This window comes from Musa acuminata, chromosome BXJ3-8 (genome assembly GCF_036884655.1).
Source record: "Musa acuminata AAA Group cultivar baxijiao chromosome BXJ3-8, Cavendish_Baxijiao_AAA, whole genome shotgun sequence".
Classification (NCBI taxonomy): Eukaryota; Viridiplantae; Streptophyta; class Magnoliopsida; order Zingiberales; family Musaceae; genus Musa; species Musa acuminata.
In genome coordinates, this window is record NC_088356.1 from 8935984 (window position 1) to 8962233 (window position 26250).

General features: G+C 43.6%; 5 protein-coding genes across 6 annotated transcripts; 4 read left to right on the forward strand and 1 right to left on the reverse strand.

The window, feature by feature from the left end:
* Window positions 1–1309, forward strand: LOC135645099 (transcription repressor OFP7-like). Its single transcript, XM_065163175.1, has 2 exons — window positions 1–355; window positions 439–1309. Exon 2 carries the CDS (start codon window positions 475–477, stop codon window positions 1210–1212), a length of 738 nt encoding a protein of 245 aa, XP_065019247.1. The 5' UTR covers window positions 1–355; window positions 439–474; the 3' UTR covers window positions 1213–1309.
* A 663-nt stretch (window positions 1310–1972) lies between these two features.
* LOC135645100 (uncharacterized) lies at window positions 1973–3449 on the reverse strand. Its single transcript, XM_065163176.1, has 2 exons — window positions 2454–3449; window positions 1973–2338 (listed from the first exon to the last, which is right to left on the reverse strand). The coding sequence occupies exons 1-2, from the start codon at window positions 2900–2902 to the stop codon at window positions 2248–2250; spliced, it is 540 nt and encodes a 179-aa protein (XP_065019248.1). The 5' UTR covers window positions 2903–3449; the 3' UTR covers window positions 1973–2247.
* A 983-nt stretch (window positions 3450–4432) lies between these two features.
* On the forward strand, window positions 4433–8420 carry LOC135645201 (probable serine/threonine-protein kinase At1g01540). The gene is made up of 7 exons (XM_065163360.1): window positions 4433–5309; window positions 5658–5762; window positions 5879–6001; window positions 6937–7107; window positions 7192–7321; window positions 7442–7651; window positions 7746–8420. Exons 1-7 carry the CDS (start codon window positions 4690–4692, stop codon window positions 7851–7853), a joined length of 1467 nt encoding a protein of 488 aa, XP_065019432.1. The 5' UTR covers window positions 4433–4689; the 3' UTR covers window positions 7854–8420.
* A 3126-nt stretch (window positions 8421–11546) lies between these two features.
* LOC103993184 (beta-carotene 3-hydroxylase 2, chloroplastic) lies at window positions 11547–13457 on the forward strand. 2 transcript variants are annotated; one of them, XM_009413153.3, is made up of 6 exons: window positions 11547–12163; window positions 12259–12318; window positions 12466–12672; window positions 12760–12885; window positions 13017–13073; window positions 13152–13457. In XM_009413153.3, the coding sequence occupies exons 1-6, from the start codon at window positions 11732–11734 to the stop codon at window positions 13236–13238; spliced, it is 969 nt and encodes a 322-aa protein (XP_009411428.2). In that variant the 5' UTR covers window positions 11547–11731; the 3' UTR covers window positions 13239–13457. The 2 variants fall into 2 exon arrangements, with proteins under 2 accessions (XP_009411428.2, XP_018685365.2); XM_018829820.2 differs by having other exon boundaries at window positions 11580–12163; window positions 12238–12318.
* Window positions 13458–21959: 8502 nt separating this feature from the next.
* Window positions 21960–26210, forward strand: LOC135645705 (uncharacterized). The gene is made up of 4 exons (XM_065164344.1): window positions 21960–22220; window positions 24383–24644; window positions 25278–25345; window positions 25752–26210. The coding sequence occupies exons 1-4, from the start codon at window positions 22086–22088 to the stop codon at window positions 26025–26027; spliced, it is 741 nt and encodes a 246-aa protein (XP_065020416.1). The 5' UTR covers window positions 21960–22085; the 3' UTR covers window positions 26028–26210.
* Window positions 26211–26250: the final 40 nt, after the last annotated feature.

Genomic DNA, 26250 nt, shown 5'->3' on the forward strand with positions numbered 1-26250 from the left:
CTTTCCGTGGGCTCATTAATGACAAGCCACCTGAGTCAATACTTCCACCATTGGCGTCGGATCTCATCACTGCAAGCAAAACTTAAAATAGGGAAGACCTTCTGGTTCTTCGTTCTTCTAATCCCCGAAGCAGGCATCTTCTTCATCTTCGGGCGTTGCTACATGCCCATCACCTTGATCATGCCCTAGCTGTCAGAGGCTAAAATATTCCTCTACGGTCGTTCTTTTGTCTGCACTCAATGCTGACTTTGATCCCTTCCACAGTAGTCTCTCAGCATGCAAGTGTACTAAATTCTCGAGCCTGAAATGGTGGCTGAATCGATCTCCGAGGCAGAAGAATTATATATAGCTGCAGGTAACCATCGTCTCCCACCAACTTGACCTAATTCCAGCATGTACATGTGCTGCGTAAGCCAAATCTAACCCCTCGATTGCCAGTCCATGTCGGGCGAGGGACCATAAGAGGTGGATGCGATGCGAGATAATTTAGTCCACAAGGCAGCTGGGCAGATACCAGCTTTGATAGAGGGCTTGAAGAGGAAGAGGGGCAGGATGAGCACCGGTGCGCGGAAGAGGAGAAGCAGCTCATTTTTGTCCCTTGGCTGTGGCTGTACCGACTCCAAATCGGTCTCGGTGTCAGGCAGCTTCGGCAGCAAGTCTACGTCGACTCTGCCACCGGCGCGCAGGGTCGCGGAATTCTCTTCTGCGGATACCATCACCCTCACCTCCGGATCCTCCTCTTTCTACGAGGAGGAGGATGTGGAGGTGAAGATGGAGAGATCCACGAGCACGCCGAGCTTTTCGGAGCTTCTACGCCAACTCAACGAATTGGAGCAGAGCGTGATCGCTTGCGGGAGCCACGCTCCCCTGTCCATCGATGGCAAAAGAGATGAGAAGAAGGGGAATCGGTGGAGCAGCGGCCAAGGAAGGCAAGGACTGGAGGACAGCATCGTGGTGGTGAAGGAGACGGAGGACCCGCTCGGGGAGTTTCGGCGGTCGATGCTGCATATGATCGTCGAGAAGGAAATCGTGGATGGTGCGGAGTTGAGGGAGCTGCTCCGCCGTTTTCTTGCGCTCAATTCCCAGCGGCACCATCGCACCATCCTCCGTGCGTTCGCCGAGATATGGGACGACGTGTTCTCCGGGTACGAGCAGACCCCCGATCTTCTCCGCCATGGCTACTCCGGGCTTCCACCTCGCCGGCATTTCTGAGATGCAGAAGCAGAGCCACAACCAAAAGCTACATCCATCCATCTGTACAACTCCTCTTCCCTTATCTTTATGCGTTATATGACGTCTTTAAACTCGATTTCCAGTCCCCATTACCTCTCGAGTTACCTAAAATCTCATTCGATCTTTGGTTTTGCTCATAAAATTCAGAGATTAGTTTACATAAAATAGAAGACACAACTCCTTAGCAGACAGGACAAACGAATTCAACATCTTGGTCTCCATAGAACGACACTAGTTTCAATCGACCCTTCAACACGCCAATGCTCTGGTGGCGACGCTTATCTGCACGACGTAGGTTTAATTGACTTTTAGGTGCTGTCTTGTGATTTCACGCTTCCCGATGGACTTTTAGAGTGCAAATGCGAGCTGGAAGCATGGAGCTGTGGAAGGGATGCTAAGCTTCGCTAAGGTTTGCTCCCTCGGCCAAATGTAAGTGAGCTCTCGCGATCAGTTCACCTAGCACACATCAATGCAACCGGTTTCCAGTGGAAGCATCGAAAGGTTCCTTCATTAATGGGCCAATGGGTCTTTCCTGCGACGTACGTCTCATGAACGTGATGGGTCTGAACTCGGTGCTGACAACTCTTCCTCCGTCGATGCATCGACTACCTTTCTTGCATCAACGGCGGAATCAAATACGATCATAAATCTGGTCAGTAGAATGTTATTTTCAGCTTTTGCAGCCGATTGTATGGATAATCATCTACCCTTCCCTGGAAAATTACTGTAGTCCACATGACACACGACAAGACAACAGATGCTTATTGCTTCTTCCATCATTAATACATTGAAACATACGAAATTACCCACAAGATGAGAAAACAAAATTGATAATTAAATAAATGAATGAGCAGCAGAGGGATGAGTTGATGGCCCAACTAAGAGGCAGGTTGGGCTGTGGAACTATTTATGTACATTCGTTATTACACGTTAATCGAGTATAGCGTCTTAATATCTAATCCATAAATTTATAAGGCGAAGCATTGACATTATTCCATCAGCACCGACTCGTGTTCAGTTCATTCTTTCCAGCGCCTTCCTGCTCGACTTCCCCCTCCTATTCCATAAAGCCGACCAACATCCGAATGGGATTACTTCTCCATCTCTGCAACAATCAGAACAAACACTTCATTGAGTTACTCAAAAGATTGATATCTTTCACTTCCTATTAACTTCGTTTAAGGATCCAAAATTACTAGATTTCATTATGATTAGATTACCTCTCGTTGCTTTCCTTTGTGGATTTGCACCGACGTCCGCGGCTCGTCCGTGGCGTGGTAAGGCTTCGCGTCAAGGAAGCCGGCACGTAAAACCTCAAAAGCACACCATCGCTATGGCTGCGAAAACTACGCTTGTTGCTCCTGTTCATGTCCTGCTTCCTCTTCTTCGCCAATGATGCCTGATCCGATTTGCCTTCCTCCAAGGACGGGCTACTCTCTGTAGTGGTTGAATCAGCAGCGACCGGTCCTTTATCGATGAGATCGGTGAGGGAGAGCTCGTACTCGCACTCCGGGAGATCATGCAAGAGCCGGAGGAGCTCTTCCCGGCTCTTGGCTATCTCTGCCGTTCTCTTAGATGGAGGAACCACTGCAAAGCCTTCCATTCTGGTGCCTGGAAACCAGAGGGGATTGGAGGCTGGGGGTGCAGCCACTGAACTGACCTTTAACATGGCTTACAGGAGAGTTGGCAGAACAAAGCGAGGAGAAGATCTGCGTTCAACTGCTCTTTCTTTCCTTGAGGTGCGTCTATGGTGCCTGCCCTTTTATTCATGAAGCAGAGGTTGAATAGGTTACATGGTCCTCCAGGTGGAGTCCAATTGGTGGCTGACGCAAATGGATACTAGAACATTTGCCTACTGGTTAATGGAGCGTGATTCGAGAAGCCTTTGATCGGTCGTCGTCGTCGTCCTTGACGTGTTTTGATGACCCAGACTCTGTTGCTTCCCATTAGTGACGAATAAAAGAATGGCACCGGTGGTTCCAATTCCAAGCCAAAGCATAATCTTCACAACCATCGAGTTGATTGAAGGAGAAATAAAGAGACGAATCATTCATGTCTTCAGCTTTCTCTTCTTTGAATGTGGAGAAACAGGGGAGGTTAGAGTGTGCAGTGCTGCCTTCCAGATCGTTGCTATGGCGTGCATCGCACTCTTGGCAGCTCCGTGAATTCCATCGGTGACGAACCTACTTTTGAAGTCACATGGTGGTCTTGCGGAAGACGTCTTTGAAACGGGACGCAGAACGCCAAGGATTTCAAATGGTGCAGTGACCCGAAACACGCGTGACAACTGTTTGCAGGACTGACCGAGTCCATGCATCTATGGTGTGGAATTTCCAATGACTATTTTATATATCTAAAATACTTATTAGATCCAAATCCCAAACTCTCAAAATATAAATATGAAATTATACTTTATAACTATAATTTCATATTTATATTTTATATCTAATATATATATATATATATATATATATTATATGATATTATAACATACAAATCCCAAAGTCACAAAATAAGCAATCTAAAAAGAGAGAACTTCCACGACAAAGTAACAGAGAAGTCAGCAGCAGGAGAGGCAGCGACAGTATCCAGTTAGCTTGACCAGATTCTTCCTTCTCAATACTCTTTAACTACAAAGATGGACAGGAGTATCTTTTCTTTGATACTTCCCTTCCTCCTGCAGCATCAAACCAACTGGTGGGAGAGCACTTTATTCTGGTAATCAGTCAAGAACAGCAAGAGCACTGGTAATCTCGTAAGAAAGGAGAATCCTCGATCCATCCTCTCATTCCAGATTTCGCAGATCTGCAGCAATTTTCCCCTTCGATGAGCAGATGCCTGAGTATAGTTTATAACATGAATACACTCGTACATACACATTTTTCTAATTGTTTATATTTGGAAGCATTAATGTCAGCACCAGAATTTTGTACATCTACTGTTGTTGATCACACTCAATATGCAATCGAAAGCGTTACATAATCTAAGTTTTAGGGCAATTCGTTTAATATCGTATGTTATACTTGAAAACAGTATCTCTCGTTAGAAACACATCGATTCCAAAAACGTTTTCTGGTAGCCGTTACATAAAACACCGATATAGTCGTAAACCTTTTTTGACACACGTCATTCGCTCTCTTACTGCGCTTCCGCCGTCACGTGTGCCACATCCTCTTCTCGGTGGCAATGGCCGGCCGCGCTGCTTCTCTATCTCTCCGCTCTCACAAGACTCGATTACCCCCTTCATCAACCCACTAATTAATAGTCTTCTGTACTGTAATAACATCAATCACCTCTCTCCCCCTCTCTCTCTCTCTCTATTCGCACTCATTTCCTGCTCGTCCGCTTCTCTTCCTCAATTCGTTCTGATTCTTTTACCGAGAGACGGACATTCTATACATATATATATTAGATTGTAGCGAGTTGTTCGAGGAAGAGAGAGAGAGAGAGAGAGAGATGTCGTTTTGGCGTGGGGGATTCTTCAACAGCGAGTTGTCGAAGAAGACGTCCATCTTCGGACTCAGGTTGTGGGTGGTGATTGGAATCTGCGTCGGCGCCGCTTTCGTCCTCGTCCTATTCCTCCTATCCCTCTGCCTCGCCTGCCGCCGCCGCCGCACCCTTTCCTCCTCCCTGAGCAAGAAGCCGCAGAAGTCCCTCAAGATCCACCTCCAGGACCCCTCCCCACCGGTTTCCAAGGACATCCCCGAGATCCGCCATCACCAATCGGCCACCGCTGACACCGCCGCCGCCGATGATGTGCGGATCCACATCGGCAGTGCCGACCACCACAAGCACAACAGCCACCCGCGTTACCCGTTGGCACCGCCGTCCTCGTCCACGACGGGGACCGCCAGCGGGGAGACCAGTGGCACGCCCTCGTCCAATGTGGGCGGCGGTGGCCCGCCAGAGGTGTCGCATCTGGGGTGGGGGCATTGGTACACGCTGCGGGAGCTGGAGGAGGCCACGGGTGGGCTGGCCGAGGAGAACGTGATCGGGGAGGGTGGGTACGGTATCGTGTACCGCGGAGTTTTGGCGGACAACACCACGGTCGCCGTGAAGAACTTGCTCAACAATAGGTGCGTGCTCGATTCCCAAATGATAGATCGGTCAATTGCTCGAGTCATTGATTGCATCATGATGAAATTTGCACTTCTTTTACTTTCATGTTGTAATGTTGTTTCGATTCCATCCTAAAATTGTTTGTGTTTTATATGCTTAATCTACTTTCTTGGTCGGCACTCAGTAGAAGATCGGAGTGTGCTTCCAATTCACTTGCGGATTTGATTCTTCTTGAAAAAATGTTGCTCAGACTGTAGCTTCACCTGTGAGCCGAGAGCATTTGATCATGATCTGTATTGTAAGTATATTACAATAATTACAAGAAAACTCTATTCATTTTTTCTCCTTTAATCTTTTTTAATCAGGGGCCAAGCAGAGAGGGAATTTAAAGTCGAAGTTGAGGCAATTGGGCGTGCCCGGCACAAGAATCTAGTTAGATTGCTTGGTTACTGCGCTGAGGGGGCATATAGGTACTCCAGTCAGTGTGTTGATTGACTGTGAAGTTTCTTGCTGCGATTCAGCTAAATGCATAGGGTAGGATGCGTAAGGAATGATATGCTAATCTACATACTTTTGTTTTGGCTAGGATGCTTGTTTATGAGTATGTAGACAATGGTAATCTGGAACAGTGGCTTCATGGAGATGTTGGAGAAGTCAGTCCTCTGACTTGGGATATCAGGATGAAAATAATTCTTGGAACTGCAAAAGGGTATGTTTTCCCATCCACTCTCTCTCTCTCTCTCTCTCTCATATATGGAGTAGGTGGTTAGCAACTTCTTGTCTTGTTTCATTGGATTCTTTACAGGAAGTATACAATTTGTATCATGGAAAATGTATTGATCTTGCTACTCTGTGAAAGGAGCTTTTATTGAAGTGTTTAAGAAATAATATCTTGTTGATGTAAGCATAAGAATCACCCAAGTGAAGAATCAATCTCACAATCTGATCATGACATTGTCAGATCTGAAGGCATTTATGGAATTCAGCCCTAGAAATAGTTTTTGGAATATTCTATTTACACTCCTGTTTGTAGCTTACCACTCAAATGAGCATCAAACTGGCAATCTGATCATGACATTGTCAGATCTGAAGGCATTTATGGAATTCAGCTCTGGAAATAGCTTTTGTAATTTTCTGACTGAAGGCATTTCCGGAATTCAGATCTGATAATTCAATTTTAGTTTAACTGCACTTAAAACATTTATAGAGTAACATGGCAACCATCTAGGCCTATTCAATTAGTGGTGAAGATCCTTGATTTTTAGACATCTGACTTGTTGAACATGTTCAAGTTCTTGCAAGCTATTTTATCTGATTTCTTATTCTTAGTCCAAATCTATTAGGATTATGTTGTTATAATCCATTTATTCAGGTGTCCTGCCCTTTTCTGGGTCCTATTTCCAGCAAAACAAAGATAGAAGGAACCAGTCGATACCAAGCATAACCCCTACCCTAACAAAAATTATTGATGGCCATAAACAAGTTCGGTAGAAAAAATGGCTGCAGTTTTTTTTTTCGCATTATAAAATGCACTGATTTCTTACAAATGCTAATTTTCTTCGATGCTATTAGGAACATAACATATCTACTTTTATCGATGAGATGGTACAACTAAAGATCTAAATTTGGTAATGATTGTCACAGCTTGGCCTATCTTCATGAGGGGCTTGAACCAAAGGTTGTTCACCGTGATGTCAAAGCTAGTAACATTCTACTTGATCAACACTGGAATCCTAAAGTCTCAGATTTTGGGCTTGCGAAACTCCTATGCTCTGAAAGGAGTTATGTGACGACCCGTGTTATGGGGACTTTTGGGTGAGTTTGAGCATTTTTCTATACTGAAGCCTGTTGTCTTGCATAGAAGATCATTGTGACTCTTAAGTTAGTTGTTAATTGCAGATATGTGGCACCAGAATATGCTAGCACTGGCATGCTGAATGAGAGGAGTGATATCTATAGCTTTGGGGTCCTTATCATGGAAATTATATCAGGAAGGGCACCCGTCGATTACACAAGACGTCCTGGAGAGGTTGCCTTTCTCCCACAGAACATGATTTCTCAATGAAATTTTCTTATGTTGATAGAAAAAGAAGTTCAACATCTTTGAAATAACTATGCTATATATAATGAATAATGTCATCTTTTTCAGGTGAATTTGGTTGACTGGTTAAAGACCATGATTGGGGATAGAAAGTCCGAGGAAGTGGTGGATCCTAGGATGCCCAAGAAGCCATCTCCAAAAGCATTCAAAAGGGCTCTTCTGGTGGCCATCCGATGTGTCGACCCTGACGCGCATAAACGGCCTAAAATGGGGCATGTGATCCATATGCTCGAAATGGATGACTTGCTAGTCCGTGAAGTACGTCAATCTTATCCATACTCAAAGGCTAATGCATACGGTCATTATGTGTATACTTGTTGCACCAGCTGACCCTTTCTCATCACTTGCTCAGGAATGCAAACTAGACCGGGATTCATCTGCCAGTCAGTCATCAGGCAGATACAACCCAATGGAAGAAGGAAGCTTGAGCAGGCGTGACCACAGGACCAGGTGGTATTGACTTGTACAAGAAGGTCTGTGCTATTCCCAAATCCAACACTTTCACTATCGCGTCTCTCATCTTCGGAAGAGCAACATGGGAGAGCAGTCGATCTTTTAACGAACCGTACCATGATGACTATCTATAAATTTACATGCAGAGTTTCAAAAGGGAGCATCAGCATTCACCATCCCTGCTAACTGCTACTAGTTGGTGGTGCACATCAGTCGAATTCCAAGATCGATGTTTTCTTCAGGTGGTCTCTTCACCATTGGTTTCCGCTGTTTCTGACCTATATATCTGACTCATTCATGTTTTAGTACACCTTGATGCATAAATGTGTACATGTATGCTCACATGAGATTGAGCTGTCCCGGTCCACTATTTATCGTTCCCCTTTTAAGATAGTTGGTTCCGACAATCTTAATTCATTGTCGAGATCATATTGTTCATTAGCAACTGTGATTGGTAAATTGACCTGCCTAGACTTCCACCGGGTTTCTCAGTGTCTCAATGCTGTCCTTCAATCTGGAAACAGAGAGTTTTAATCTATGCACCTATATAAATATTTCTTCTTTTATGCTTCCATTCTGTGACCACAGTATAATGTTCTATCTATGCAGCTGATTACCGTGAGAATCTTTCTCATTAGTCATTACACTTTCTGGGCATTTGGGAGTTTTGTGAATGTGAATCTGCGTAATCTCCAGTGTTTGATCTGTCGTTTCAAATTTTGTTTGTCCGTCAAAGCTTTTTGAAACATAGACGAGTGAAATCACTATTATGTGCTTATTGACGCTCGAGTATTCAAACTAAACAAGATGGTCGATGTTAATAATTATGCGATAAATACAATAAAGAATCTCCAAGTCATAAATCAAACCCATTTTAATCTATGATTTTGAGAGCATTTTAAGATTAAAGTTTATAAAAGCTCTTAGTTTTGAGAAATTATATTCATTATTTCCTAAAAGATGATTTTATCCATTGCCTCCGCCTCATCGATTATCACCATTGACCCCAGTTGACTTCGTGTGGGGTCCTTGATTGTCTCCATGCATGACCCCCTCATCCGTCACTCTCATCCGCCTCTTATTGCCTCTACTCCTGCTGCACCATTATCCTCGCTAACGATCCCCTTTGCCAAATTAACAATGGGGATGATGGAGGTGACGAGCGGAGGGTGAGGTTAGGATGACAAGTGGTGGGTGTGGGAATAGTGAGGTGGAGGCAACTACGGACCTACATACAGAAGCAACCAAAGATGAAGGTAGAGGCGATGATCGATAGGGCATAGGTAGGGGTAAAATCATCTATTATGAAAGAATGATAGAGTTGGATTTTTTGAAAACTAAAAGCTTTTTTCAAAAATCTGCCCAAATTATATTATAGTTTTTTTAATCATTATAAAATAAACAGTATAAAAAAAACATTAGGCTAATTAATCATAAAAAACTACTTTACGATGTGAATGTTACCAGATAAAATACATACAAATATACAACCTCGGAACTTATCTCAATCAACCATTAGTCCAACCTTGATTTGAGTTGGGCAAAACCCAACTCGAAGTTGGGTTTGGGTTAAAAGCTTAACTCAACTCACCTAAGTTGTAGTGCTAATTTAATTTAGTGGCACCATACAAAACTATATATATATATATATATATATATATATATATATATATATATATATATATATAAGCTTATACAATGATACAAGTTAATAACTATTTGGTCCATGGTCCATGCATGTACCATGGCTACAGAGATGCCACTCCTCATAGCTTTCGTGTGTGGGGAAACTGTGGTACAGCCTCACACGTTGAGCTGCCCCTAACCTAACGATCCAGACTCATCCGTCTTCACCCAGAGATCGACGTGGTACAGTTCCGTCCACCTTGTGGTGCAAATGGCTTCCACTATCACTTCTTATCGCTCCGGCCAAGACAACAAAAAGTTTCTCCTGAATAGAATCAGAGCATAAGGGTAAAAATGATGACGTGACACACCATGACGTCAGCCACGCCAGGTGGATGTGCTGCCCGAGGAAGCAAGCATTAATGCCAACTTGATGTGCGCCAACGTCACCAGCTCTCAGCCAACAACCTCATTTGACTCCGTGCGCTCGACCGAGGCAAAGGAGCACGTCGACCGAGGCGTGCCCATACCCTACGATAGCTCGGTTCTCCACGCAATCCCAGTGGCAATGTCAGACGCCACGAGAGATACTGTCCTGCCCCTGCAAGCAGCCACATCAGGTAACATCAAACTCATCTATAAATACCCCAGAGTTCTAAACGAACAAGGGGGAGGGGAGATGAACTCACTCATACACAAAACACTCAGAGGCTCTTCTTCTGCCTCATCCACAATCCCCTCCACATCGCTGACTTGATCGTCGGAGGGGTCGGGCCGAGCTCCCGGCCTGACCTGTGTGCAGGTGCGAAGGATGGGATCACCCCTTCCCAACGCTGCGACGAAGCTTCCTCTCGACCCGACCTCCCGACCCGAACCACCGTGCTCGGCCGTCGGGAGACCCCAAGGGACGCCGCCCGAGATCCCCCACATTCGGACCCCCGAACCGAGCCGCGTCGGCCCCAAGGCCACGGCTTAAACAGTTGCACACCGCAACAAGAGCCATCCAATAGGGCCTTCTACGAGCAACACAATACTCGCGACCTCATTGGCTACGTGCCAACACGACCCGTTTGAAGGCAATAGCGAATCGATCGAGCAACTGTGGCGCTGTCAATTTGAACCCGACCGTTCCTGCGACGACGAGAGAAGACTTCGAGCTGAGGGGATCGAGTGGAGGGGTGCAGGAGAAGAGGAGGGGAGGCGTTAACGTGTGGCGTTCCCTCACCAAGTAAAGCCCACAATTGACCGAAGCATGAGAACGGGATTCAAAGCACGAAGGCGGAAGTCCGTTTCTCCTGCTGTCACGAACACCTCTCTGCTGCATTCTCCTCGGTCGTCCTCGGCCTCTTCCTCGTCCTCGTTGGATCCACATCAACTGCCTGTGGCTCACTAGACTCTTACCACTCACCCCTTCCCTGTCTATTTCTGAGGTCAATTCATAGGTTACGTGGAAAGGACGCTGGCATACGATCCTACTATTGGCTGGTCGGTGATCGGTGAGCCTAACCCAACCTTATACCAATATAATACGACCGGACTTTTTGATTAGACTAACTGTAGTTAGTGGCTGTAGCCTTTGGGTTAGGCTCACCGATCACTGACCAGCCACTAACTACAGTTAGTCTCGTTGGCACTAAAGATACGTGTTAGGCACTCATTGCTTGGAATGGCACCACATTTATTTATGGACGCCTAATCATCATCATGGTCATCAGTTAGGAGCGAGTCACGGTCGCATTCCCGCAAACAGAAAACAGGCGCCATAAGGTGACGAGACCCGACTTGCAGAGGTGCGTCTCCGTCCATCCCACCGCACGCCAGTGAGCATGACTGTGGATCACGTAAACGATCTCCCGCAGACTACTCTTTGCAAGAATGACGAGATGATAAGAAAGGGATACGTGTTAGGCATTCATTGCTTGCAGTGGGCAGTAGCTCCACGTTTTATCATCATCACCATCAACACTGGAAAACGACGGCAACGGTGGCATTCCCGCAAATAGGGAACAGGCGCTGTGGCATTTTGGTGAGGAGGTTCAATTTAAACGCTGGAGAGCGCAGAGGTGCGTCTCCGTCCGCTCCACCGGAAACTGCACACACGCGTTCGTTGACCCCCTCTCACGCGTCGCCGTGACAACTCGTTGGAGAGAGACCGCACGACCTGCCTCCCTCTGCTTCTTTCCGTCGAGGGGCCTTTTAATCATCAGCAGGAATTAACAGAAGAGGAGGGCATCCTCCATTCGCTGGAGTTAGGAGCCCATGGCGGCAGCCGCGACGACGCTAACATCGTGCCGTTTCGCCCGGGACCTGTCCCTGCCTCCAAGAGCCGCGGGCGACTGCTCTCTCCACTTCCGCCCGCTCCCTGTTCGCCCCCCGTTCGGTAGGGCTTCAGCGCTGCAGCCGTGGCTGCGGCGACCGACTGCTGTCTGCTTCGTGCTGAAGGAGGTAAGTAAGGAGCAGAAGAAGAACGCGGGGTATACTTGGATGGAAGATGCCAGCGAGGGCGAGGAGGAGGGGGAGATGGAGGGAACGGAGGAGATCCGGATCTCGTGGAATCGTCGCACGGAGGAGAAGGCGGCAAGGAAGCAGGAGGAGAGACGGACGTACCTGATAGCGGCGGTGATGTCCAGCCTCGGCATCACATTTATGACCGTCGCCGCCGTCTATTACCGTTTCTCGTGGCAAATGGAGGTCGGTGGCCGGCCCATATCTCTGTTATTTAATCCGGCAAAATGGTCCGTCTTATTTACTTAAATCAATGATAGCCATATCAATCTGCGCCGCAGGGAGGAGAGATTCCGCTGACGGAGATGTTCGGGACGTTCGCTCTCTCTGTGGGCGCGGCGGTACGTCTTATCCTCTCTGTTCTTCTTCTCCTATTCTTGGTCGGAGTAATGCGGATGAATCATATAAACAACAGAGTCGTCTACACTGGATTGTTGAACACTATATTCATCGAGCAACGAGATTTGATTTCGTTGCGTGGGTTGCAGGTGGGGATGGAGTTCTGGGCGCGGTGGGCGCACCGGGCGCTGTGGCACGCTTCGCTCTGGCACATGCACGAGTCACACCACCGTCCGCGCGACGGCCCCTTCGAGCTCAACGACGTCTTCGCCATCATCAACGCCGTCCCCGCCATCTCCCTCATGGCCTACGGCTTCTTCAACCGCGGCCTCCTCCCCGGCCTCTGTTTCGGCGCCGTAACCTCCACCCCCCCCCCCCCTCCTCCCTCTCTCTGTCACGTTTATCCTCGGTTGATACGAACTCCACGTGGCGGAATCCTACAGGGCTTGGGGATTACGCTCTTCGGCATGGCCTACATGTTCGTCCACGACGGGCTGGTCCATCGAAGGTTCCCCGTGGGACCCATCGCCAACGTCCCCTACTTCCGCCGGGTAGCCGCCGCCCATCAGGTACCACCGACCGCCGGCGCCGTCGAGAGCCTGGCCCCAAGACGGCTGAGCCTCTTATATTAATAGCAACCATGTGGACCAATGTCGTATATATCACATCTTGTATGTGTGTGTGTGGTTACTTCGTACAGATCCACCACATGGACAAATTCGAGGGGGTGCCGTATGGGCTGTTCCTGGGACCCAAGGTGATGCCGACAAATACTGAGTTGGGACCGCGCTGCCGATTCCAGAGACGTAACCCCATTTCTTTTTGGTGATTGCAGGAGTTGGAGGAGGTCGGAGGCACGGAGGAGTTGGAGAAGGAGATCAGCCGGAGGATTAAGCTCTACAACAGGTCCGACAGCAGCTGAAGCTTTCGCCTTCTCCAACATGGATTCACTTCGTGCACTTTATAGTATAGCTTTAGTCGTCACTTCCGAGGAACAGTTGAATGGGGTGGTGAAGAATGTATGTGAGAAAATGTTCATAGCGGAGAAGAGGAGATTCTTTTACTGTGAAATCAGACGATCGAGTTTTATTTATTTATTCCGCTGTAAGATTAGATTGAAGGGATTTCGGTACTTCGTTTAGCATCACATGTGCAGCTTGTGAGGCATAACAGAAATAAGATTAAGCTTATGAGAACGAGGAGAATCCGGTCGTCCACGAAAAATCCGCGCATCCATGTGAAGTTAACTACTCTAGATATGATCCAAAACCGTATCTGTGATACTGTCAGACCATTCATGTGTTGGTTGACATGGCGTCTTGTTTATTAGGTCACCAAAGATGGTGCCGGTTAAATATGAATAACTAACGACATGAGACTGCTACCTCCGATCTAAATGATTAAGAGTTTTTGATAATCAAACATGTGGCATGCATGTGATAATCAAGTAGACAGGAGAGATAAGTCTTGCCTTCTTCTTGGTTTGCTCGCGTGGATATAAGTTCAATACAAATGATTACGAGTTGTCTCCTCCCTTTTAATTGGGCAGTTCAATATAAATGATTATGAGTTGTCTTCTTCCTTTTAATTAGGTATTTCGTAACCTTCCTTGCTAATATGTCATTATATATCATAAAATATAATATAACAAATATTCTAATATATCATATTTTTTATCATATTACAAAACCCCACTCTCAAAAGAGTTTGAACAACATCAAGCTGACCTGGGTGTCAATAATATTTTTTCTTAACAAGTTTAATGGTCAATTATTGTTCATGATGAGTGCTTCCGTCGAGTGGCATTTACTAGGGTCGATGGGACACGACAATGTGCACGAGCAACCCCAACCATCAAATGCAGGGTATTTTAACAACCTTCTTTCTAGTGCAAACGATGATGTCGCAATCGCTTTGCCTCCTCACAACTCATTACCGTGATTGCTCCTACCAATGATTTGTCACGGACTTTGCTGGAATTGCCTAAGTCGTGAGGTACCCTTGCGGTAAAGATTTGAACTTAGCTTGCATTGCCTAAGTCGCGTCTCGCCTTTACGTTATGCGTCCGCAAAGATCAGCCCACTTGCAACCTCTTGCAGGTCCCGAAGGACCTGTAAAAGAGAATGTTGATTAGTTCGAAGAATGAGCGACGGACAAGTCCCGACATCTCGCAAAAAGGGGAAGCTTTACAGGTAATTTAGCGAGCACCTTGCGTGCACAAGAGAAAAGAGGGAGAGAAAGAAAACAAGGACTTTAGAAGATTGAACGAATAGCTGCAAGTCCACAAACAGTTGCTCACCGAGTGCCGGGCGCGATAACAAGTTCCTGTCAAGGTAACGTGCAAACTTGCGAAAGATTATTCAATGCCCGACACTATACCAAATCTCCATCCCCTATGGTGCCACCTGGATAGTTCTAGGGTGATGAGATAGTTGACGTTTCGCGTGCAGCAGCGCTGGTACAGAAAACAACCCATGGCATACGAAAATGGAGCTGTTTTGGATTGTTTTGCTCGATTCGATGAGCGGTCGCACTGTAGTGCTGCAACTTATTTGAACTTATATTTTTACAAGCAAAAGGACATAAAACTAAGCCAAAACATGCTGCCAAATAGCTATACATATAAACAAAAGCGACGAACGATTCGTTGAACGGAGTTGTTGCGAGTGCATGACGACCGCTCGTGACATTCTCCCCCTTTTAAACTGTTGACACCCTCGTCGACGCTTATTAGTAGTTGTTGATGATTGCTTCTTCATGTTGTAGGGTGTCTTCGGGCTCTCAACTGGCTTCAGTTTAAGGAAGTTTTCGCCACTTCACCAAGTATTCGGTCTGCTCAGCTCCAATGGGTAGCTTTATCTTGCGATTCGCTAAAATGGTTTCAACTCGCTTCTCGTATAAGACTCTGGTGGGGGGTAGCCGAGTTGGAACACTTCAGGAAGCATCTTGCGGATCCGAGTGGTAGGCTTTCAAGTTGTTGGCAGAAAAAACATTATGAATTTTGAACCACGCCGGTAGTTGTAACTTGTAGGAGACATTGCCCACCCTACTGATAATTAGGAAGGGCCCTTCATACTTGTGCACTAATCCTTTGTATGCTTTGTTCCTAAAGAATTGGAGTGATGTTGGTTGGAACTTTACTAAAACCAAATCGTCGACCTTGAACTCTTGCGGTCGCCTTCCCAAGTCCGCCCACTTCTTCATCATTTTGGCCTCCTTCTCCAAGTAAGCTCACGCAATATCTGCATTTTGGTGCTACTTCTTTGCGAAGTGGTAGGCTGACGGAATATTCCCAGTATACCAAATTGTCATGTTGTGAGGAGTTGATGGTTGTTGTCCTGTAATGATCTCAAAGGGGCTCTTGTTGGATGTAGAGCTCCGCTGTAAGTTGTAGGAGAATTGGGCAATGTCCAATAGCTTCACCTAATCTCGTTGGTTGGCACTCACGTAGTACCGAAGATATTGCTCTAGGAGCGAGTTTATCCTTTCGGTTTGGCCATCCGTCTGGGGATGGATGCTTGTGGAAAGGTATAATTTCAACCCTAATATTTTGAATAGCTAAGTCTAGAATCATCCCAGGAACCGAGCGTCTCGATCATTGATGATATTGTGCGGGACTCCCCAATACTTCACCACATCCTTCATCATCAGCTTGGCGGCCTACTCTGCTAAATAGTGTAGGGGAGCAGCAATGAAAGTTGCATATTTTGAAAATCGATTGACTACTATGAGTATCGATCCGAGTCTCTCTACTACAAGCAAGCGTGATATAAAGTCCAAGGAAATGCTCTCCCATGACCTTTCTAGTACGGGCAACGACTCTAAAAGTCTCACCGACTTTCGTTGCTCTACCTTGTCTTATTGGCAAGTGAGGCACATTCGTACATATTCCTCCACATCAGTCTCCATCTTCGGCCAATGGAAGGCCCTCTCCACGAGAGCCAAAGTTCAGTGAATGCTTAGGTGTCCAGCCCAAAGGGAATCGTGACACTCTCTTAAGAGTTCATGCCACAAATTGTCCACTCGAGGAATATAAACCCTATTCCCTTTTATGTAAATGAGTCCCTCCTAGACCCAAAACTGTCGTGCCTTGCCTTCTTTAATGAGCCGCATCAGGGCTACTGCCTGGGGATCACTGTACAGTCCATCCCTGATCCTGGAAAGGAAGTTGGAGTGCAACTGACTTGCTTGGCCTCTGCCCTCCAATTGTATGGCATTCATATGCTCCACTTTTCGACTCAATGCATCAGCCACAACATTTGCCTTTCTGGGCTTGTACTCCATTGCCATATCAAATTTAGCAAGGAAGTCCTGCCATCGTGCTTGCTTTGGGGAGAGTTTCTTTTGAGTTTAGAAATAGCTCAAAGCGATGTTGTCTGTCCTCAGTACAAATCGCGATCCAAGAAGGTAGTGTTGCCAAACTCGTATACAGTGGATCATTGTTGTCATCTCCTTCTTGTGCACCGGATACCGTCGCTCGATCTTGTTGAGTTTTCGGCTCTCGTAAGCCACTAGATGACCCTCCTACATGAGTACTTCTCCAATAACAAAGTCTGAAGCATATGTATGGACTTCGAATAGCTCCCCATAGTCCGAAAATTTAAGCACTGGTTCTTCCAACATAGCAGCCTTCAGATCTTAGAATACAATTTCACATTTATCAGACTACCTCCAAGGCTGCTCCTTTAGCAACTCCATCAGTAGAGCTGCACGCTTCAAATACCCTGCTATGAAGCGTCGATAGTAGTTGACGAAACCAAGGATCTCAACTCTGGCACCTTCTTTGGAATTCATCATTCCGCAACTGCTTGCACCTTCGATTTATCCATCCGAATGGAGCCATCACCGATTCGATGCCCTAAGAATAAGATCTCCATTTAAGCAAAGTAGCATTTCTCTCTTTTCAGGAACAAAATATTCTCCCTGATAACCTTGAAAATTGTCCTAAGGTGCTTGACATACTCCTCGAGCATTTGACTATAGATGACGATATCGTCCAAGCAGATGACCACAAACTTATCCAAATACTCTTTAAATAGCTGGTTCATGAGAGTACAGAATGTGGCCGGAGCATTGGTTAAGCCGAAAGGTATCACCAAGAACTTAATTGCTCCATATCTGGTCATACAAGTAGTCTTCGCTTCGTCGCCTTCAGTAATGCGCACCTGCTAATACCCCGACCGAAGGTCGAGTTTTGAGAAATACTTGGCTTTGCCCAATTGGTTGAATAAGTCTGCGATGAGCGAGATAAGATACTTGTTCTTCACCGTCACTTTGTTGAGGGCTCGGTAATCGATGCATAGACAGAGGCTTCCATTTTATTTCTTCTAGAAGAGAACTAGAGCTCCAAATGGTGCTTTAGAACTGCTAATGAGACCACCGCTTAGTAGTTCACCTAACTGCTTTTTGAGTTCTACCAACTTTGGCGGGGGCATGCGGTAGGGTGGTCTCGCTGGAGGTTTCACTTCTGGCTCCATCTCGATGTTGTGATCCACGCCTCTACGTGGCATAAGAGTTTTCGGCAACTCGGGTGGCATAACGTCAGTGAACTTTTTCAGGACGTTCACCACCGCACCAGGTTCATGAATGGCCTTCTTGTCGAGTGGCTCTAGCTTCATAGCAGCCACGAATGTTAATTCACCTTTTCGCACGCCCTTCTTCAGTTGTAACACCGATATCTATTAGGGGTCCTTGGTTCCTCTTTGAGAGACAGGAACTACATAGGGGTCATCACCCCCCATCATGCATATGGAGTTTAGGAATGACATTAACACCAACTTCACTGCGTGCATAAACTCTATTCCAAGGATCACTTGGAAGTTGTCCAATGGCACCACTATCATGTTCGTGCTCCCGCTCCATGTTCTGATCTTGATGGGGACTCCCTTTGCCACCCTGGAGATTTGCTTGGCCTCCGAGTTCACTGCCTTCATTCGGCTTGGGCTCTTCTCTAAGATCAGCCTAAGTCGCTTTGCTTCTCGATCGGCAATAAAGTTGTGGGTAGCGCTTGTGTCCACCATTGCATTAGTCATTTGGCCATTGAGCTTAATGTCTATGTATATCAGCTCACTACTTCCTGCTTTTTGTAGCCTTGTCTTCGTGTTCTCCCTCACTTGACCTCGTATGGTGTTTAACAAATGCATTGCTCCTATATGAGGTCCTTGCGACTCCTTCCCGTCGCTGTTGGATTCAGAACTACTCGAACTAATAGTGATAGCCTTGCCCTTATCTGATCCGGGGGGATAGATGGAAGCTGTTAAAGCATTGAATGCCTGTTTTTGTGGGTACTCCCTCACCATGTGCGGCCCTCCTCACAAGAAGCATCTGCTAGGTTTTGGGGCCTTATGTTTCGGGCTTGGCCCTTTGTGGGAACTCTTCTTCCTTTGTTCGCCCCCGAGCTCATTCCCTCAAGAATATTTTGGAGAGTGATTGCCTGACGATTATTTCCTTCTTTCCAGGTCTTCAGAGGAAATAAAGTCGGTAAGCCTTTCTGCGGTAGCAATTACCCCAATCACATCGGCAAAATTCCTTCGATGTAGTTCTTGTTGAGCCTATGGCTTCAAACCATCGAGAAAGCTGAATAGCTTATCCTTCTTGGACAAGTCATGTATGTCCAGCATTAGTACAGAAAATTGCTTCACGTAGTCTCGAATAGAAGTATTTTGACGGAGTTGTCTTAAGTTCCTTCTTACGACGAACTCTGTGTTCTCCGGTAGGAACTAAGTTCTCAACTCCCGCTTCAAGTCCTCCTATATGTCAACTCGACACCGACTTTGTTGGATCTCCACTCAATAGGTTCGCCACCAAAGTTTTGCATCTCTATTCAGATATATGGTTGCTATAGATACTTTAATTTCTTCACAATCAAGCATCGTAGCATGAAAGTATTATTCCATGTCGAATAAGAAATTCTCGAGCTCTTTGACATCTCTGGCCCCTCCATAACTATGAGGCTCGGGTGCCCTCAAGTTTTGTAGTGGTGCAACGCGGGTGTTGCTTCCTCCCACATTTAGTGCTCTTGTGAGCATGGTCACCCTTGAAGTGAATTCTACCACAACTTCCTACATGTGTTGCACGGAGTCTTTGGTGTCATCTGACAATCGGTCGACTAGGACCTCAATCTTGTCGATCTTGGACTCTGCTTCATCTTGCGAGCTCTCTACCCCAACAAGCCTTCATTGGCCATGGTAGAGTTCCTCCAAGCTCGCTTCAAGAACATCCAAGCAGGTTTCTACCGTTGTGAGTCTCTCCTTATGACTCTTTTTCCGGGTTGGCGCTCTAAATTGTGCCTCCTCCACTCGTAGAGAGTAGCCAACTTCTCGCTCATCGTGTTCCCTGTCGCGCTCCTCTTGAGCGGTTCCAACAATATGAGGGCGAGTGTGCACTTGCAGCCCACCTACGATTGCTTGGGGCAAGGGTTCGACTTAGCCCGTCTTGCTTGATTCGCTACGATGCTTTGCTATGGTGAAGTTGTGAAGTTGTGAAGTTCCTTTGCTGTTTGCTCGAAGTGCTTGCCCGCTCTGATACCATAATATCACGAACTTAGCTGGAATTGCCCAAGTCGTGAGGCACCCTTGCGGTAAATATACGAACTTAGCTTGCATTGCCTAAGTTACGCCCCGCTCTTGCGATATGCGTCCGCAAAGATCAGCCCACTTACAATCTCTCACAGGTCCTAAAGGACCTGTAAAAGAGAAAATTGATTAGTTCGAAGAACGAGCAACAGACAAGTCCCGATGTCTCACGAAAAGGGGAAGCTTTACAAGTAAATCAGCGAGCACCTTGGGTGCATAAGAGAAAAGAGGGAGAGAAGGAAAACAAGGACTTTAGAAGGTTGAACAAATAGCTGCAAGTCCACAAGCAGCTACTCACCGGGTGTCGGGCGTGACAACAAGTTCCCGTCAAGGTAATGTGCGAACTTGCAAAAGATTGTTCAACGCCTAACACTATATCAAATCCCCATCCCCCATGGTGCCACCTGGGTGGTCCCAGGGTGCCGAGATGGCTGACGTTTCGCGTGCAGTAGCGGGCTACAGAAAACAACTCGTGACACACAAAAACAGAGCTGTTTTGCTTGGTTTGGTGAGCGGTCGCATTGTAACACTACAACTTATTCGAACTTACATTTTTACAAGCAAAAAGACATAAAACCAAGCCAAAACATACTGCAAAGTAGCTGTATATGTAAACAAAAGCAACGAACGGTTCATTGAACGGAGTTGTTGTGGGTGCGCAACGACCGTTCATGATAGATTGCTAAGGACCATCGATGTGCAATTTGACGTGATATCTCCCATTATATATATATATATATATGTATGTATATATATATATGTATGTATGTATATATATACATACATATATATATATATATACATACATATATATATATATACATACATATATATATATATATATATATATATGTATGTATATATATATATATGTATGTATATATATATATATATGTATGTATATATATACATACATACATATATATACATGTATATATATGTATGTATATATACATACATATATATATATATATATATATATACATACATATATATACATATATATGTATATATATATATATACATACATATATATATATATATACATATATATGTATATATGTATATATACATATATATGTATATATATATATGTATATATATATATAAAGCTAATCGAGATATTATTGTGCATATATCAGTGTTGGATGACATTTAAGCTTAAGTTAGCTCTTGAATTAATGGTTTTAATTAAATGTCGAGTCTATAAAAGTTAAATATACTAAAGAATCAACCTCCTAGCGAACATATGCTAGGAGCTTTTTTTTTAATGTGGTTTTTTTATCGTTACTATTAAGATCATGATTTAATGTTAAGAATAATTATATATCTCGTCCAATGTTTGTGTAATCATATTATACATAATCCAAAAAATATGATATGATCGTAAGTATGATTGTAATGCTTCGAGGAAGAAGTCGTATCATATATGTGATGGTCAAAGTATCAATTATATGATTATGAGGTGTTAGATATAAGACACTAAGATGCGAGTCATTAATATTTAGGTGTTAACAATGAAGTATAGGGCATATAGTATTGATATTTCATTGGCCCTTCTTGCATCACTATTCTCATACCCATCTCACCAAGACCATCAATAAGCAAGCATAATTAGGTCATCAAGATTGCTAGGGCTTGAATCTAAAAATTGACTACAGTTTTCCTCCTTTAGATGGGACAATTAGGTAGACACCATAAAGATAAAAACCGAAAACATGACAATGTGACATCTAGAATCCGATAACACAAGCGTCGCATATCTTCATTAATTGCATCAGAATTCCCATAGAACTCAATTACGGTACTTTTTTTTATATCAAATTCATATTCGATTAATCAATATTCAAATACAATTTAATTGAATTAGAGGATCCCCAATACTTAAAAAAAAGGTTAAAAAAATCTATTGTCATTTTACCCATATTCGAAAGGACAATTCCCTAATTATTTCAGTATTTGAATTTAAATTTGATTTAATTTACTTAAATAATTAAATTTAAATTTAAAATTCAATTAAATATTTAAGTATCTGAATCCGTATGATCGAAAATTCTCCACCCATTGCCATCCCTGCACGGTGTATAGCGGAGAACTTTTTAGACTATCATTGACCTCTATTCAAAATCCAACCCTCCTTTTTGCCCTTCCCGGTGTAGATCGTAGAGAGAGAGAGAGAGAGAGAATTGGGGAGGATGAAGGAGGTGGTGCTGCACATCTACGACGTAACAAACAGCGGATCGGAGAAGACGAACAACACCATCCTCCAGATCAACCGCATCTTCAAGGATCGGATCGGCCTCGGTGGCATCTTCCACAGCGCCATTCAGGTTCATCCTCATCTTCCCCCAATCCTTCCCTTCCTCTTCCTCCTCCTTTTTCTTCTTTCAAGTTCCTTTTCTTTTTCTGTCCAGAAACCCTTTTCTTTATGTGCGTCAAGGAACTGATTGAGATCTGAAAGGGTTTTAGATCCGTCAAGAAATCACATGATTAGTCGTTCGTTGCAATTCTTTTTACTTATTTCTGTTTATTTTCTCCCTAATTTTCTTTTCTTTGGCTGCTTGCCAAGAACCCTAATTAGGTCACCCAAGAAATCACATGCTTAGTCGCCCTTTGCAATTCTTTTCTCTTTATTTTGGTCTATTTCCTCCCCGGTCTTTGTTTTCTTTGGCTTTTTGGAAGAACCCTAGCCTGTGAGCAGACGGGATCTGAGTAACCGTGTCGGATGCCATTTTTGATCGAACTAGAAGTAATATTGGCTGCTTTTTTGCGCTTTCCTTATGCGCACGCTCGCAGTGGAAACCTGAAATAATTGATCGATTGCTTCATCTAGCAATTTTTTTAATGATTTTCTAGATGCGATTAGGGTCAGATAAATTTGAACTTCTGAATAGATTTGGTTGCTGCGTCGCAAATTAGTTAAATGAATATTCCATTAGTTTTGTTGGCAATCACTATACCTTTATCCTGTGTGCATTTCCATTATGATAGAGTGGATCGCTACCATTTGTTGTAATTCATAAATAGGATGAACATATAGGCGTTCATCAAACATCTTCAATGCTCCTGCTTGATCTGGCAGGCAAGCCTCCGGCATGTGTGGATAATTTTTATTCTATATTATTCTTAACGTGCTATTGCTACTTTCATTTGAAACTTTTTAAATTGTTGTTTCTACTGTTACAATAACTTTGCAGAATAAATACATCTAGTTATTGCCTCTCTCTATAAAAAATGTCTCTTGAGCTTAGTTTCAGACTTCGCTTCTTCATTGCCATAATGTTTATATTAGTGATTTGGTATTTCACATAGGCTTACACCTAGCTATCCTACATTTATTCCAATTAGAGATTATATGCTATGCCAAAGCTCTCATTGTTGTCAATTTAAACTCTTAATTGGCTGTTAACACTCATCTCTTTGCAGTCCATCTTATTTTTGACAAAATTGTTTGCTACATTTCATTTCATTTTTCATGAAGCCTCCTACTTTTTATTGGCTATTAGTAACACTTCACAGAATTTTTATGATTGTCATGTAAACTGAGATAAGCAAATCTTCTTTCTCCCACGTTATGTAATCATGCATTGGGATAGCATTGGATGGTTTGGTTTACTGGAAATTGATATCAGAGCATTCATTAAATTTATTTATAGTCCATGGAGATGGTGTATTGTGGACTACAGACAGATTACTATGTTTCAGTGATCAGATTTTACTTGGTTACCAAATAGGTGTCTTATTTTTGCATTTGGTGAATTTTAAGGTAGACTCGATTTTTTTTTTTTGACTGCTTGAAATTTAGGTGAGCATGCAGGTCTTCTTTTCTTTAGTTTTTGTTATCTTCATGATGATGGGTTTCCAAATATTGAGAAGAAAAGTTTGAGATCACTTAAAGCTTTGCCTACAATCAGTAAGGGACTTGTTAATTTAATCTACTTTTGAAATCATCTCCCCTGGACCTTATGATGGTCTGATTAGGTAAGCTTGTTCATTTTATGTCTTCCACACACTATGCATGCATGACATTAGGAAGGGGGAAGATATGAGGCAAGAATATACTTGTTTGGAGGGAACAAAAAAGTTGATGGCTTCTTAAGATTCATTTGCATTTTTATTCAATGACACACTCATTCTGATTTGGAGCATTTCTCATACAGTAGTATTTTATGGCCCTTCACACATTGTTCTGTTATCGAAATGGAAGAATTCTTATTTTGTCTTTGGTTTTTTTTCCCTTGTAGTTTCTTTGATCATATGCATGGATCCATTCAGTTGAGTTGTTGTTTTTCTGATCATATGCATGGATCCGTTCTGTTGAGTTATCGTATGTCAGCAGTATGATAAGATAATTTTAGCTATCACTAGCATTTTCTTATATTCTTGCTGTTATTTTTTGTTCTTAGACTCTTTTGTTATTTCTAGAATATGCTACATTGATACAATGGTTTTTTTGCTTGATTTCTGTATCATGATGTTTATATTTTGGCAGGTTTATGGAGATGAAGAATGGTCATTTGGGTTTTGTGAACAAGGTTCTGGGGTTTTTAGTTGTCCACCGGGAAAAAATCCTATGTATACCTATCGTGAGCATATTATTCTGGGAGAAACAAACTGCTCCATTTTGAAAGTAAATCAAATTCTGAGAGAGCTTAGCCAAGCTTGGCCAGGACATTCATATGATCTTTTAGCCAAGAACTGCAATCATTTTTGTGATGCTTTCTGTGAAAGGCTAGGTGTTCAAAAGCTTCCAGGTAACACAGTTATCTTTATTGTGATTTTTATAACCAATAGATTTAGTGGAATCTTCTGTCTGTTTACCATTTTCAAGTTGAAACTTGTTCATTATCTACCCAGACATTAAAAGTTTTTTAGTTTTCTTTTTGATGGCTAGATGTTTTCCCCAGAATTAAAAGATAAGAGAAAAACATAAAAGAACTTCTTTCATTTTTATATTCATTATGTCAACTTGAAGAACTGATAGCCTTTTTGCCTATTCATGAGACTTGATTAAAATTTGGTAAGCTTAAAGTGACCCTTTAAAGGGTAATAAAATCCCATGACAATTATTTACCCTTAAAAAGGTAACAACTAACACTTCATGCTCCAATTTTGAGTTCAATTCCACACTTCTATTAGAATCTAGAATGAGATGATGAGCTTTCTTGTTGGTTGTATTAATGGGTTTCTTAATCATTTGTTCTTTTCTTTTTGTTATCATATCCATAACAGCATGACTATTTGAAAGTCTGGCTTTCTTTTGTTGCAAATACTGATTGAAGATAAATTGTTTTAAAGGCACATGGATATCATCGAAAATTTATTTACTCATCTATACATGCTGAAAAATTATTTGTGATGCATTCTCATACTTCAGACATTTGCAGGTTGGGTCAATCGCTTTGCCAATGCTGGTGATACTGCTATAGTAGTTGCAGAAAATGCAGCACTCCATGTACGAAAATAATCCTGATCCAATGCTCATTGTTGCACGATTTTTATCATGTTGTTAGACGTATAGATTCTTTAGGCAATTTAAATGTTTTATGAAATCACATCTTTTTTTTTTTTGAGGTGAATGCAGACCGCTACATCCTGAGTTCAATGAAAAAATGATATTGAATCTCCGCCTTTTAAATTCAGGCAAAACAAGGGCGTGGTTATAGAGTGAAATAGCATTACATAAAGAATTGGGGTTAATTTACTATGGCTAAAGTTATAACTGTCACAGAGATTTCTGATTCTGATCTTCCAAAGTATTCAAGTTTAAGAAGATTGTCTCCCCACATTGTGTCCGTTTTACCTGCATTGCTTTTGTTTCTTTAATTTCGTTTTCAATGCTAATGTTGTTATTTTTGCAGCTGAGGCAAGCAAAAGACGAGATTGTTACTGCTAGCAAAGTGGCATACAGGTTCATGGCTGGTCTAGCCTCTAATTCCCGGGCCACTCCAGAGTCCCCGAGCTATTCAAACAGAGGTAGCCCTCGATTTCAGGGTGCATGGTTCAAGAACTTGATGTCCATTGGTGCCAAGCCATCGGCTGGCACTTCGGAGATTCCAGATGAAACTGATGACAGTCCATTGTACCGCCAGAAGCCTTCGGAGCTATCGCAGCACAACTCGAGGCAAAATAGTTGATATTACTGTACAAGTATTGGTACCGTGCATTAGACAAAAATTATTTACAACTAGACATGTTATCAACGTATCAAACTGTAAATCTCGGGTTCCTCCTTGTTATTCAGAGTGTCTTTGCAGCAAAAACAGATAGTTTGATCATTGTTTTATAACAAAGTATTTGGAAGTTGATCTCCCCCTTAATTTAATGCGTATTTGTTGATGGGATTTGGCTGCAGTTGAT

Coding starts and splice junctions, on each gene's coding strand:
- LOC103993184 (XM_018829820.2), top strand. CDS start 11,732: ATGGCGGCAGCCGCGACGACGCTAACATCGTGCCGTTTCGCCCGGGAC. Junction 12,673..12,759: donor CCGGCCTCTGTTTCGGCGCC/GTAACCTCCACC, acceptor GGAATCCTACAG/GGCTTGGGGATTACGCTCTT. Junction 12,886..13,016: donor GGGTAGCCGCCGCCCATCAG/GTACCACCGACC, acceptor TACTTCGTACAG/ATCCACCACATGGACAAATT.
- LOC135645099 (XM_065163175.1), top strand. CDS start 475: ATGCGAGATAATTTAGTCCACAAGGCAGCTGGGCAGATACCAGCTTTG.
- LOC135645100 (XM_065163176.1), bottom strand. CDS start 2,902: ATGTTAAAGGTCAGTTCAGTGGCTGCACCCCCAGCCTCCAATCCCCTC. Junction 2,339..2,453: donor ACAAAGGAAAGCAACGAGAG/GTAATCTAATCA, acceptor TGATTGTTGCAG/AGATGGAGAAGTAATCCCAT.
- LOC135645201 (XM_065163360.1), top strand. CDS start 4,690: ATGTCGTTTTGGCGTGGGGGATTCTTCAACAGCGAGTTGTCGAAGAAG. Junction 6,002..6,936: donor ATTCTTGGAACTGCAAAAGG/GTATGTTTTCCC, acceptor TGATTGTCACAG/CTTGGCCTATCTTCATGAGG. Junction 7,322..7,441: donor ACACAAGACGTCCTGGAGAG/GTTGCCTTTCTC, acceptor CATCTTTTTCAG/GTGAATTTGGTTGACTGGTT.
- LOC135645705 (XM_065164344.1), top strand. CDS start 22,086: ATGAAGGAGGTGGTGCTGCACATCTACGACGTAACAAACAGCGGATCG. Junction 22,221..24,382: donor TCTTCCACAGCGCCATTCAG/GTTCATCCTCAT, acceptor ATATTTTGGCAG/GTTTATGGAGATGAAGAATG. Junction 24,645..25,277: donor AGGTGTTCAAAAGCTTCCAG/GTAACACAGTTA, acceptor AGACATTTGCAG/GTTGGGTCAATCGCTTTGCC.